This window comes from Centruroides sculpturatus, unplaced genomic scaffold, assembly GCF_000671375.1.
Source record: "Centruroides sculpturatus isolate CEXI.00-Female unplaced genomic scaffold, Cexi_2.0 scaffold67, whole genome shotgun sequence".
Taxonomy (NCBI): domain Eukaryota; kingdom Metazoa; phylum Arthropoda; class Arachnida; order Scorpiones; family Buthidae; genus Centruroides; species Centruroides sculpturatus.
In genome coordinates this window covers 590,730-603,985 of record NW_019384305.1, presented here as the reverse complement: position 1 = coordinate 603,985, position 13,256 = coordinate 590,730, and the positions used below count along the sequence as shown (strand labels likewise).

The window sequence follows — 13,256 nt, the reverse complement described above, 5'->3', positions numbered from 1 at the left end:
AACTACTCGTCCGATTTCAAAAATTCTTTCACCAATATTTAGAATGGACCTTCAGGGTGGACATAGGCTGTATATTATTCCATTAAACATTCATATAAATTAAAAGATATCATCTAGGTAAGCGTTATATTTTTGGTGTCAGCAGGTGGCGCGGGGCAAGACGTGCATGTATACAAGATAGGTAACCGCACGGTGCAGTCCTGTGGTCGATGAGATACGCAGTGCATGTGTCTGAACTTGTGCTGAACATTTGCCTATTTGTTGTCGCTTAAAATAATGAATATCTTTTGTCCTGTATGCGTTCCTAAAACATTCATATAAATTAAAAGATATCATCTAACTGATACTGTTATAGTCACAAACTGAATTCCATGTGGGCGAAACTGCAGGCACAGCTAGTTATTTTATAGTTCAGTATGTCTGTTGTGGGTTGCAATGAGCATATCAAATACAACCATCTGGATGATGATCTTAAGAGGAGCTTATTTTAGGGGTAGGGCTTATATTATGAGCATCCTGAAAAATCATGCTAAGGCTTATTTTCGGAGAAATGTGATATTATTAAAATGATCAATTATTTATTGTGAAATTGTCACAATGTTGGGCTGCAATTTTTAATTTATTTAATTTAAAATATATCCTCTTCTCAAGTTAGTACTGCAGTGTCTTGCCTCTGTATGGCATATTTTTTTGTTAACAATGGAGTCATGCTGGTCATTTATCTAACTCCTTTCAGGAAAAAATTTTTTAATTGAAATAACATGCCTTCCAGTTTTCATTGGAAGTTCATATATAGTTAATCTGGGCTGCCTGCTCCTAAGGTTTTCATATCTGGTCTTGGATTTCATCTATTTAACTCCAATCTCAAGATTAAGGAAAGATAGACAGATGGACTACAACAGTCGGAATTTATAGGACTACAATTTTTTCAAATTGCAGTCCAATTATTGGTTACAGTTTCTAATCAATATGTGTGTTTGTGTGTACAGGGATGTCTTTTAAGTCATCATGCACTTTAAAACTGCAGAAATGTTTGGTTTTTGGGTTTTTCCTCTCATGATTAAAACAATGTATGCAATGCATTAGAATAAACTAATTCTAATTTTTATAGACAAAAATAATTATTAAATGTATTTTAGTTTATTAGAATAAATTTAGTAAAATAATCAGTAGTTTAGTAATAGTAAAATTACTGATTATCTGGTGGATTAAAATCATCATTCAATCTGTCTCCATTAGATTTTTTCCTACAGAGGCATGTTAAGATGTAGTTTATTTTTTTAAGCATAATTTTTTTTATACTATAAATCACAAATGCAAATAATGCTGTAATTAAATTGAAATAAAATTGAAGAATGATTTTAAAAATTTACATTATTGAAAACTAAATAAAAAGAAAAAAAAAGAAATCTTTAAAGAACATCCATTCATAATCCCAGATCACAATTGGTCAAATTGCCTCCAGTGGTTAACTCTTACAAATTAAACATGCTATTGAATTGATATAATTAAAATTTAAAAAGCTATCTGCAGATGGCATGTAAAGAGAGCTGAAAAATATTTGTGCTGTGGAGAAATAAATACTGGGGCATAACAAAAAAAGAAAGTGTTGAATTTTGAATTAAATATATATTTTTGGTTTTAAGTTATTAAATAACTTTTAAATAAACAAAAGTAATAGATGCCGTTTTCATAAAAACTGAAGCCAAAATTTGTTTTCCGATTTTAGTATTTTAAGTATTTAGTAAATTTTTATTATAAAATTATATATAATAATTATTGTTTATATAGGGAATTTTATTCAAGGTTTAAAAATGAAGAAACAGTTCTCTTTGTTCTTCGGGTTATGGTTGGTGTTATTATATTATATGACCACGTTCATCCGGTTGGAGCATTTGCCAAATCATCTCATATTGATGTATGTATTAAGTCTTGGTAAAATAATAATTATAGCATTCTTTATTCTAATTTCAATCAAATGTAAATTTTTAATAAACTATTTGTATGTTAGATTTAAAAAATACTAATGAATAAAATGTTACCTTTATTTCCTGAACAAGAATTTGTTTAAAGCTTGATATATTTTTGAAATTAGACTTGAAATTATTAATTTATTCCAAAACCATGTCTTCTTCTAATTATTCTTTACTTCACAACTGGGTGCATGGGTAGACACTTGCTTCTTTAACATCACTCTTTATTCAGGAATATCTTACACACCAATAGCAGTATACACTGTTATTGGTGTGTAAGATATTCCTGTGTAAGTAAACCTATGCACCCAGTAGTGATGTAAAGAAAAACTTGAAATTGTTCTATTAGAATATATCTAATTGCTTAATCTTTTTGTAAAGAAATTGGAATTAGTTTGGTGTTTATTTAAATTATAAAAAATTGTGGTTTGATGAAATGGATGTACTTAATTAAAATTAATTATTATACCAGAATTTTTTCTCTGGGTAAAGTTTTAATGCTTTAGTTGAAAAATATATCAAGTTCTTATTTTGCATTGGCAACATTAATTTACAAAACATAATTTTTGATGTAAGTTCTGTTAATAATAATTACAAAAGTTGATTGTGCTACATATTTTAATTATGATTATGATGTATAACACTAGATCATAAAGATCTACTTTACCATATTTGATTGTATATAAAATGCACATACACATTAGACATACAGAAATTTCAGCAGATAATAATCACGGAAAACTTTTTAGTGTATTTAAGTTTTTAATGTTTGTTGAATGCTATGTGGGATAAAGTAGGAAAATTGCAGATGAAACATGAAACTAGGCTATCATGAAAAATTTTTTTAATAATGATACTATAATAAAATTGGCAACCTATCAGAACTGATACTGAAGAATGTTGGAGTTATTCATCTTTATCAGCTTATTTTCAAGTTTCTGTCAAAAAGGTAAAGGATGTTTCGAAGTAAAATGATCAAGATTAACATGGTAGACAAGATATAGATAGTACTCACATGAATTCAGAAACAGTTACTATTTAATTTTGAAAAGTTTAGTTCTGTAAAACTGTTTCTTAGGTTATCTGGCTTAGATAGTAATACTTGCTAGGTAGAAATAACAGTATCCTAGTCATCCACGTATGTGGTAAATGTTCCTACCAGAGGCTTCTCCTTTGCATGTAAGACTCAGCATTTTTAAGTGTGTCCTATATGCTATAAAATATATTAATAATACTTGATTAGTTATGAAACTAATTTTAAGAACTTATATAGAAAGCTTATTAATGAGTGCAAATATTTGATTCTATATGGATAAATTATTATTTGTGATTTATTATAAATGATTAAATATACAGCAGAATCATGATGGATAAAATGAAAACTCTGAGAATATTTTTTGTGTATTATGTATGTGTATTACCATAGTTATATTTTAATATGAATCATGTATTTAGGCAGGAGCAGGTCCTACAAGTTACTATTCCTTTAAATCGTACCATTGTTCCACTGGAAATTATCCCTTTGCTATGATGATGTAATCACTTATCATCATCATCATCATGTTTTCACTGTAAAGTTTCATTCAATTCCAATGCTTCTTTCTTGGTGAATAATTTTTTTGTCATTGAGTGTATATTTAATTTTAAACAAGTTATATTGTGTGTGTGTGAATTATTTCAGTTTAAAATGAACATATAACAGTTAATTTGTTTACAATGTGGATCTTCCAGAAAGTAAGAACCATTTAGTTGTGAAAATTAAGAAAATTTGAAAAATACAACTTTATTATAATAACAATACTTACTTAGATTAATTTTTGACATACTTTCTATGGTCATTTAGGCATTTGTCATAGAGGAACACAAGCTTCTGAAATCCATCATTATAGAAATTGTCACATTTGCATTTTGCCAGTAATTCATTGTAGCTTTAATGTCATCTTCAATTTTCAAACACTTGCTGCCAAGAAAGTTTAAATGTTTGAAAAGTTGGTTAATCTGACAGAACAAGGTCTGGACTGTAAGATGAATGTTCTAAAACTCTCCAATCAAATTGCTGAATCAACTCCAGCAACATTGTGGATGTGCATTGTCATGTAGCAGTAAGAGCTTACTCTCAAGTGGCTCCACCAACCTTATATTAATTTTGCCATTCTTTGGCTTAAACTTTATTAAAATTGGACCTTTCTTGTCCCAAAAAAACAATGTTCATCACTTTCTGAACTGACAGTGTCTGTTTAAATTTTTTGGGCTTGGTGGGTACATGGTGGTTACAAGATGATATTCCAGAGATTACTACTTACTCTCTGGTGTGAAGTGAGACACTCACATTTCATCACTTCTGATGAGTCATATCCTTCGTGATAATGCTGCAAACATGAGTTCAGCAATCATTTTGCACGGACTTTAGGTGTCCAAAGTGATATGTGATGTGATTTTTTTTTGGATGAAAGATTGGGAAATTTGTGGAAGTTTCATTTGTAGTTCATCAAGAGTAAAGCATAAATTTCCTCTAACAGAAGTGTCAGTTTTCCTGAATGATGATGGAGGATCATTCAATATGTTTCTCATTGTAAAAGTTATACCACCATCAAACAAACAGCACCATTTTTGAACATTACTCTCATTCATTACCCATTTCTCAAACACTGCAACATGCCTGCAGTTAATTTTAAATAGTCAAATATTTTCTGCATCCAAAAAACAAATTCCTGGTTGCATTTCAGTCAGCAGGATTTTCGATTTTTTCATTTTAAGTCTCTAGAATAATAGAAACAAAAGCTAGATAGTTGAAACATTTTATAGTAGTTGCTGGGAGATAACTGAAGTGGCTGACTTGTCTATTTAGTATAAAGTTTTATATATTCGTAAAGATGTTGGTATATGTGATATTTTAGTTTTAATTGTTTGCTTGTTTTTTGATTTTTTTTTTCTATTTTAGGTAAAGGGTTCAATTAAAGTGTTGAAAGATCAACCTCCGAATGTTGTTGAAGGTCTTCTTAATGCTCTAAGGTAAATATTCACTTTATTATTTTAATCAAATAATCGACTTCAAAAATTTTTACTTTTTTCTAGATATACAACAAGGCATCTGAATGATGAGACAACTCCAAAACAGATCAAAAGTCTTCTGGCATAATGGTTTTGAAAAAAAAAAGAATAATATTTATATTGTCACTGCCTTTTGCTTCACCTACAGACATCTGTATATATATTGTGATCAAGTTAAGAGACTTCAGGGTAATGATGCATAGGAAGCAGTAAAGGTAGATTTGTAATTGACAGAGTAATGTCAAGTTGGACATCCATCTTCACAATCACAGTCTTATTTCCATTGGTGCCTCTCTTTTATGTAACTACTATAGGCCCATCTTTTTATTGTTGTCAATACTCACTAGTGCACTACAAAAAGTGAGTGCTAAGTATCCATTTGTTGTATTGCTGTGGTTATGTGATTTATAGAATATGGCTTATTGCTGGATATCTGTCCTCTTTCCTTGTGAGCATACAAAATTGATGTGAATGTCTTTAATTATTGCTTGTAGTTGAAAAAAAAGAAAGAAAAAAAAAGCAAACTAGAAACACTTGTCCAAGACACACTAGAAATAGTTGCATGAGCTTGATCATAAGCTGCCTAAAAAAGAAAAGAAAAAATATTCTTTTCTTGATAATAATAAACCCAAAACTTAATCTAAAGATAAATTGAGTTTATTATCATCTAAGAATTTGTAATCTTTCCAAAAATGAACAGAAAATAGTCTGTTATATTAAGTGTTTGAATTAGCTATATTTTCTGAAGAATTTTGTAATTTATGGAATACGTCACTATATATGCTATAGAATTAAAACTGATTTAGGAAAAAAGGTAAATTGCAAACAAGAAAAGAGGAGCTATTTGTTAACAGTATATTGATCTCATAAAAAAAAATTGTTATATCTTATGTCCAAAAAAAATAATATAAAATGTTTAAGATGTATGAGTAACTTTCCTATAAAATTGATTGTTGTGAAAGCAGTTTTAGAAACTGGAATCATGATGGTTTTCAAATTGTGAGAAAATAATGGTCTGAAAGGCTATTTTCTTTTTTATTTAAGAAGAAAAAAAATTTCATAATGCACTGTTATATATTTGAAATATAAATAGTGCATTGAGTATGCTTGAAGAAAAAAAGGTTGTGTGATTTAAATATTTATACTTAAAACGATGCTTTTAAAACCTAAAATTGATTGAATTTAAATCTTTATTTTCCATGACAAAATTTATTTTCAAAATAAATGATTGTATAAAGAATGCTCAACTAAACTTTGCAGAACATATCCTGTAATATAAATTATGCAATATAGATTGAGTGTTTGAGCTCTCTAATGGGTGATATCGTATAGCATCTTTTTCAAAGATTTAAAAAAAATTATGTAGAAATGCATTCATCGACATAAATACATCTTCTCGAGGTTGAATTTTCCTTCTTTTCGGATTGGTATACGTGAAAGTCTAAGATGGTATAAACAAATTGGATATGAAAACTTTAAGATAGCTAATATATTCAAATTTGAAATGATATTCCTTAAGCAGCAATTAATACACAGAATGATTTTGAGATTTTCAATCTTATTGAAAAAATAATTTATAAATCATTATATTATTCTATCGTCTAATTCAGCAGTTTCCAAATTGTTTTCTTACATACCAATAAACACGAAAAGTTTTTCTTTTGGTAGGATTTAGTAACAATAATCCTACAAAACTTCATCTATGTTAGATTAAGGAAATTGTTTAGATTTAATATCAAAAATTAATTTATTTATTGCACTTTTATCATAGATTCTTGCAGAAGTTAAATTTTAGTACTATGTTTACACTAGTTGTAGAAGTTACTTGTATCATTAATGGTGTACTGTACATACCACAATTTGGGAACTGCTAATGTATTATATATGTATTTACATTTTAATTCTTTAATCCCTTTACATAAAATCGAAGTTATACCTATATGCATAATTCTTATAACTTTAATTGTTTACATTATTTTTCACCCATCTACTTAAATCAAAAAAGAGGATTTTTTTTAATACAAACATATTTTTTATCCCAAAATTTTATGAACATTTTATAGGAAAAATGTACTGTATTTTAATAGAATGAAAAGTTTTAATTGTCATTTAAGAAAAAGATAAAAAAAAAAAATTCTAGTCATTGATTGGCTTTAATGATTTATCAGTCATTTATTTTATATGAACCATTTTTAAAGTACAAATTGATTCATATTGAATGCATGTTACATTTGATTTTTTTTCATCACGAATAAATGTTTAAAGAAAAATTTAATGGCATTTAAAAGGAAATTATTTTTTAATTTTTGGTTAATTAATGTTTTGGCTGTTATATAAATAATCTCAAAAAAATATATATATTTATTCTATTAATAACTCAAATTTTAGATACGTTACATAGTTCTTTCAAGCTTCTTAATATTCTGTACTTAAAATAGTCATCCCAAAATAGATGTTAAGGTAAGATATTGCAAATCTGTTGAAATAGCAGCAAGTCCGTTTAATTCTGTAAAATACTTGCCTATGCTATTAATTGTATATAGATACCGAGATAATATTCGAAACAGGTAAAACGATTTCTGTAATATACTTTTTTTAGTATAAAATTTTATTGTACGTTTGTAGCTTTATAAGCTTGTTTGAAATGCATCTGTCAAAATAATAATTATATATAGAAAATTGTCTTTTTGTGATATAAATTTATACAATTTTCTGTTATTTGTTTTTACAATAAATTTGTGTAGTTGTTTTTTAACAGAACCTTGTTAGTTGTAAGTTCTATGAGACTTTATATATATATATATAAATTGTCTGTGCATTGCATTTTTAAGTCTGGAAAAGAAAATCTTAAATTTTTTTTTTTTTTAATTGTACAGTAATCAGTTTGTGGGAATTTTTTGCAATCGACCTGTTACAGCAGCTTCGTAGATTAATTGTTGCTAGCTTGCATAAGATACATTTGCTCCGTGAGTACAAATAATTAAATTGCAACATTAATCCGGTGCTTTCAGAAATGCAATGCACCAATTTGTGATTTGTGGTTTTATTAATATTGCCACCGAGTGTTGTCCTGTGGAACAAAAAGTCAATGTGGATAAATGTTTTCGTTGGTTCAAAGATGAGTTTGGATAAGTTAAAAGTGTGGCTTTCTAGTCCAGTGTAGATGATGTATATAAAGTAACACTGTTGGAATAAAAACATTTTGATTGCCAAAGTTCAATAATTAATTTTCATCCAGACTATTTAATTTGGCATAAAAGTAAGAAAAAATAAATGCTATTGAATAATAAAATTTTAAATTAAATTGTAGAATTGTCAGTTTGTATATATAAAAAGAACATGTAAAATCTGAATTTTTAAACACTAAAACTCATTTTTAAATTTAAAATAATAATAAATATCATTGGAATAAATTTAATTATCTAATTTTTATTATAAAACATTCACACATCTTTATTTCCATTGTCAAAGGTAGAATTTTGCCACAACTGGCCATCTTTTAAAATTCATGTAATGTATATTCATCACAAATTTTAGATCAGTTCAAATCCAAATTCAAAACTACTGCAATTAAAAGTGAGTTTATGAAAAACTTATTATTGAAATATTAAAATATCAAACTGTTTCTATTTATAATACAAATTTATTTTTTCTGAACTATTTTAGTTAATTCAGGCAATGCAACACTTATAAGGGGACCTTACAGTCTCAGAAATTCAGTTTGGGATGAGACTTCGCAGGTTAGTAGTATACCTCAAGGGTGTCCATCCAGAAGAATTGTAAAGCGCACTAGCCAGAAGATTCCAACAAAAAGGGCTCTAAAGTTTTAATATACAGTCGACCCCCCTATAACACTGTTGATTATTCCGTTTTCCGAATAATCAACAGTGTTATAGGAAGGTCGACTGTATTGGTCGATTTTACACTATGGCAGCACAGCGAAATGGCTGATTCTGTAGCGAACTTGCTTGCCATGCGGGCGATGTAGATTCGGTCCTACCTTTGGCTAACTTTAAAAAAAAAAAAAAAGTTTCTTGACTGGTAGAAAAGTTTGTTTTTCTTTTAAAAAAAAGTATTTCTACCAGTCAAGAAAAAGTTCTAAAGAAAATAAAATAGTTTTATTTCAACGTTAAATAGTTTTTATTTAGGAAAATGCGCAATTTTATATTACTACCCAATCTATTCTATAGGGTAGGTGGAAATTAATTAGGTGTTGAGCATAGCTGTAATTTCTGTATTTATAACGCAATGATAATAAGGTAAGACGGGTTAAATAAGTGTAAATATGGATGCATACCTTAAAATTCAATTCTTGATTGTTTGCTGACTGATTGACTGTGAAGAATTTGCAAATTCTTCACAGTCAGTCAGCAACTTGACAAATATTGACAGAAATTTATTATCGAAATTGAACAGCAACGGGTTAAGTGAATTCACAATAACCGAACGTCGTGGTAGACGACGACATTGTAAAATTAGAGAAAAATGAGTTTTTCGTCAGAGTCCACGATGTGCAATAATACAATACTACAGTAAAAAAGTAGCGTTAAATACGCTATGGCACTCAATCGAATACTGTCACTTCGTGATACGTCTGAAACGGGTCGTACAGTACATACACGCATTGGAACAGGAAGCAGCCATCATTGGTCAGTTGCAGCTAGCGATATTTAGTAATGTCTTTCATTTACACTACATGTGACGTCAAAATACCAAACTTGTTCCGAAACAGCGCTACTGCTCAGCAGAAACGTACGGTAAATATCTAGTGAAGGGTCACGTTTAGGACCACGATTATTTAGACACAATCGGTCCTGTAGGTGGGTTTTTACCATGTCATTCACGAGCTAGAATCGTATCCATTGTTTCGCCTTGTTTACAGACTAGACTCAGCCATTTTTTCTAAATAAACCGAAACCGGAAGTAAAAATGAAGCGAAGAAATTAAAACAATAACGACGTCATTTTTAGCTCCATCGAATCAAAATCCGCTTTATATTAATTAAAATAAAATAGATTATTATTAAATAACTTATAATACAAGTTAGAAAACGGTAAGAAATTAAAATTTCAGCCTTAATAAAAGAAAGTGTCAAATGAGGGTAGAGAGGGACATCTTAAATACTGAAATCCAGGTGGTTTTCGTTCACTAATCTTGCCTTTTTTCCATGTAAATACTGAAATAGACTGGAACGTGAAACACCCCTTTGTAGTTAGTTACTTTACCATACATCGGCGGCCATTTTTCGGGAACGTTTGTTTTTGAATGCATAGAAAATAACTTGCAAATAACGATTATTTATATACATATATATTCCCGTCAATGGCCGAAATAAAACGAATACGAATAAAAATTTAATGATTAGTTCACAATAAAAATAATTTATTGTGAACTAGTAAACACGCGCCTCATATTCAAATTAATGATATTGAAATCAGTAATTAGCGATTTATTTTTCATTTTAAAACGCGCACACTTTTCACGTTGGTATGAGTAATGGTGCGGGTGCCATTAATCATATTCATCATAATTTCCCATATTAGTGTTCCCCACTGGAATTTTCTTAATTTTCGTTAATCCTTTCTCCAAACTGAATTTATTTTCGACAAATGAAGATTACATTTGACACTATCCTGTACACATTTAAAAAATATAAGAAATGATTACAAATCTCCTTCCGCCCTGAAGGCCTTTTTTTTTTTTAGCAAGCCCATTGCCAGATCGCCCCATTGGTTCGGCCTGGTGATAAAGGACGGTCTAACTTCCGAAAAATTTCTGGGGTTTTTCGATCCAGAGTTTAGATGAAGTTCTTAAAGTTAGGAATTTTCAAAATTAGCTTACCTTAGAATAAACTTCAGTAAGAAAAACGCACAAAGTCTCTTGCAATCGCTCATCCGTCGTAATGATTTGCATATCACAACGCTCAATAACATCAAGTGCTGTTCAATGCAACGCTAAGGATGCGGGAAAAATTAAGTTCCCCCTTTTTTTATTGTACTTTAGACATTTGAAAAATTAATGCGGCCGTTTTATAAAGATATTTGATTTTAAAAATTCCTTTTGCTTTCCTTCATTCGTAGTTGCAATGTCGCATTTCCACGAATTCAAAAATTGATTAGAAAAAAGAAGTTTGAAAGTTTTCACCGTTAGAAAATTGTCAGGTCTCAAATACAGCAAAACAAAACAAAAAATTTCGTACAACTTTTAACAAATTCGGAATTTTTCGCTTTAGGCCCTCTGAAGAACCGCTGCCATTTTGGTTCTTGGTGATCGCGTAGACTAAGCTTCTTAAACTATGGGTGGCAAAACTTTTGCAACTATTCGCGGAAGATATCATTTCACCCGAATTGTTCCTGTCAGATTCTCCAATACTGGTTTAGAAAAAATAATTTAAATCAAAATTGATTTTCGTAATTATTTAATTAAAATTATAACTCACGTTATGGATACAAAACAGTGAAGCAAAGCGTTGGTACATCTTTTCTCGCCATCATTCAATACTTTTCAATTAAATCTATTCCCTATTCAGTCTCATTCTACTAGGTTATATCATTTACTTCTTTTTCAAACTTTACATGGCGCATGTCATCACAATAGTGTTTGTGGCATTTCTATTTTCAAAATTATCCGGATAGTTTAAAAGCGAACCCTTAATAACTCACAAAGATTATATTTTTGATTTTCTCTCCCAATGTGGGTACAGTGCTGGAAGTAAATAGAAACTTCTTTCCCTCTTTTTTCGAAGTCAAATAGCTTTACAGTTGTGGATTAATAACAGGGTAAATTACTGTACTTTTATTTTAAATTTATTAAAAGTTTAAAATAAGAATCCAGCTAGAAAGTACAGAGAACAAAGCTGCATGTCATCGATAAGAAAATACAGTTGAAGCAGTCAAGGAAGCAGCATTTCACGTTGTTCGAAACCCAGATGGCGGACTGCCGTTATCTCCCGGGAGCTGTGACGTGACTCCGACTTCTGAAGTGATGCCGTTTCGAAAGACTGCTAAAGAACGCCTTGAAATGCAAGTGAAGAAAATGAAAATAGCCTCTTGTAACAAAATTCCAAACCTTCAGTTAAACAATTAAGAAACAAAGTACCAGATGTAGACCGAGCAAACATTGATGCAAAATCAATAATAGCTGTGGTCATAAATATTGATGATGATGAATTTCATCAATTAGCCACTAAGATCAGAAAACTGAAGTCATTATATACTAGGAATCAATTTATACAGTGCATAGAAAATAATATGATCATCAAAGGAGTAGGAAAAGAAGAAATTAGTTTACACTTCTCATACACTATCTTTCATTGGAGTTCAAGGGTTTAAAAAGTGTTCAACAAAAACATCATCTTTATTATGACACGTAGAATTGCACAACAATCAACCTTGTTGCAACAAGTAACTTTTCTCTATCAACACATGAATTATCATTCATATAAATCTGTTTAAAGTTATAAATTTTTTTCTATTTTACTATTACTTAGTGTTTATAACCAGAGCTCGACAAATAAAATAGGAGTATTTGTTTGGCAGTGGCTGTTAGATTTGTTAACCCAGAGGCTAAAAACTACAGACATACAAGTAATAAAAATTAAAATGTGTTGTGATAAACTTTTTTTTTTTAAATGTTTTGTTTATGCAGTATGGTGTTTATGTTAATTAATGAATGTTATCTTCGAATAAAGGTGTTTAAAAATTTTTAAACTTCTTGGGTTACAAGTATGATAAATGTATTTATGTCGTCATTAAAAATTACACAAGCTGATTGGAAAATCTGGACATTTACCAATATTTCTTGGTAAAAGCCCAAAATGTGGCATTTTATTAAGGATTTCGGACTGTACTACTAATAATGGTAAATGTCTGGATTTACCGGACTTCAAGTTTTTACAATAGCTTACATATTCTTCATTTTATCCTGTGAGCACTAAGAGGAGTTTTATTCATGCCCATCATGAGTTTGGCTAGACCCACAATGGCAACAGTAGTGATCCATCTGTTTTATTCAAGTTAGCATCGGTCCACATTGGCTTGGATAATCAGGGTTACACTAAAGTTCAGTCAGCATACTTTTTATATACTAAAATTGCTTGTGATGCATGAACGAATAACCATTTTTAATTCTTCCGCTATTTTAAAATAGAACTGGCCGATTCACTGACTCAGAACAATGCTTTGCCTTCATAGCCAATTAGACTTCTTACTTAACATTTACATTACTGAACAC

At 29.7% G+C, this 13,256-nt stretch overlaps 1 protein-coding gene across 4 annotated transcripts in view; it reads left to right on the top strand.

The window, feature by feature from the left end:
- LOC111618752 (protein FAM49B-like) overlaps positions 1-8,247 on the top strand; it is a 60,154-nt gene extending 51,907 nt beyond the window's left edge. For 2 of the 4 annotated variants that reach the window (XM_023360316.1, XM_023360326.1), the window contains 3 exons: positions 1,792-1,918; positions 4,915-4,985; positions 5,049-8,247. In XM_023360316.1, coding sequence (XP_023216084.1) covers positions 1,792-1,918; positions 4,915-4,985; positions 5,049-5,112 — 262 coding nt within the window. In that variant the 3' untranslated portion in view covers positions 5,113-8,247. Of the gene's footprint in view, positions 1-1,791; positions 1,919-4,914; positions 4,990-5,048 lie in introns of those variants that run through there. The other 2 variants (XM_023360334.1, XM_023360340.1) reach the window with 2 other exon arrangements.
- Positions 8,248-13,256: the final 5,009 nt, after the last annotated feature.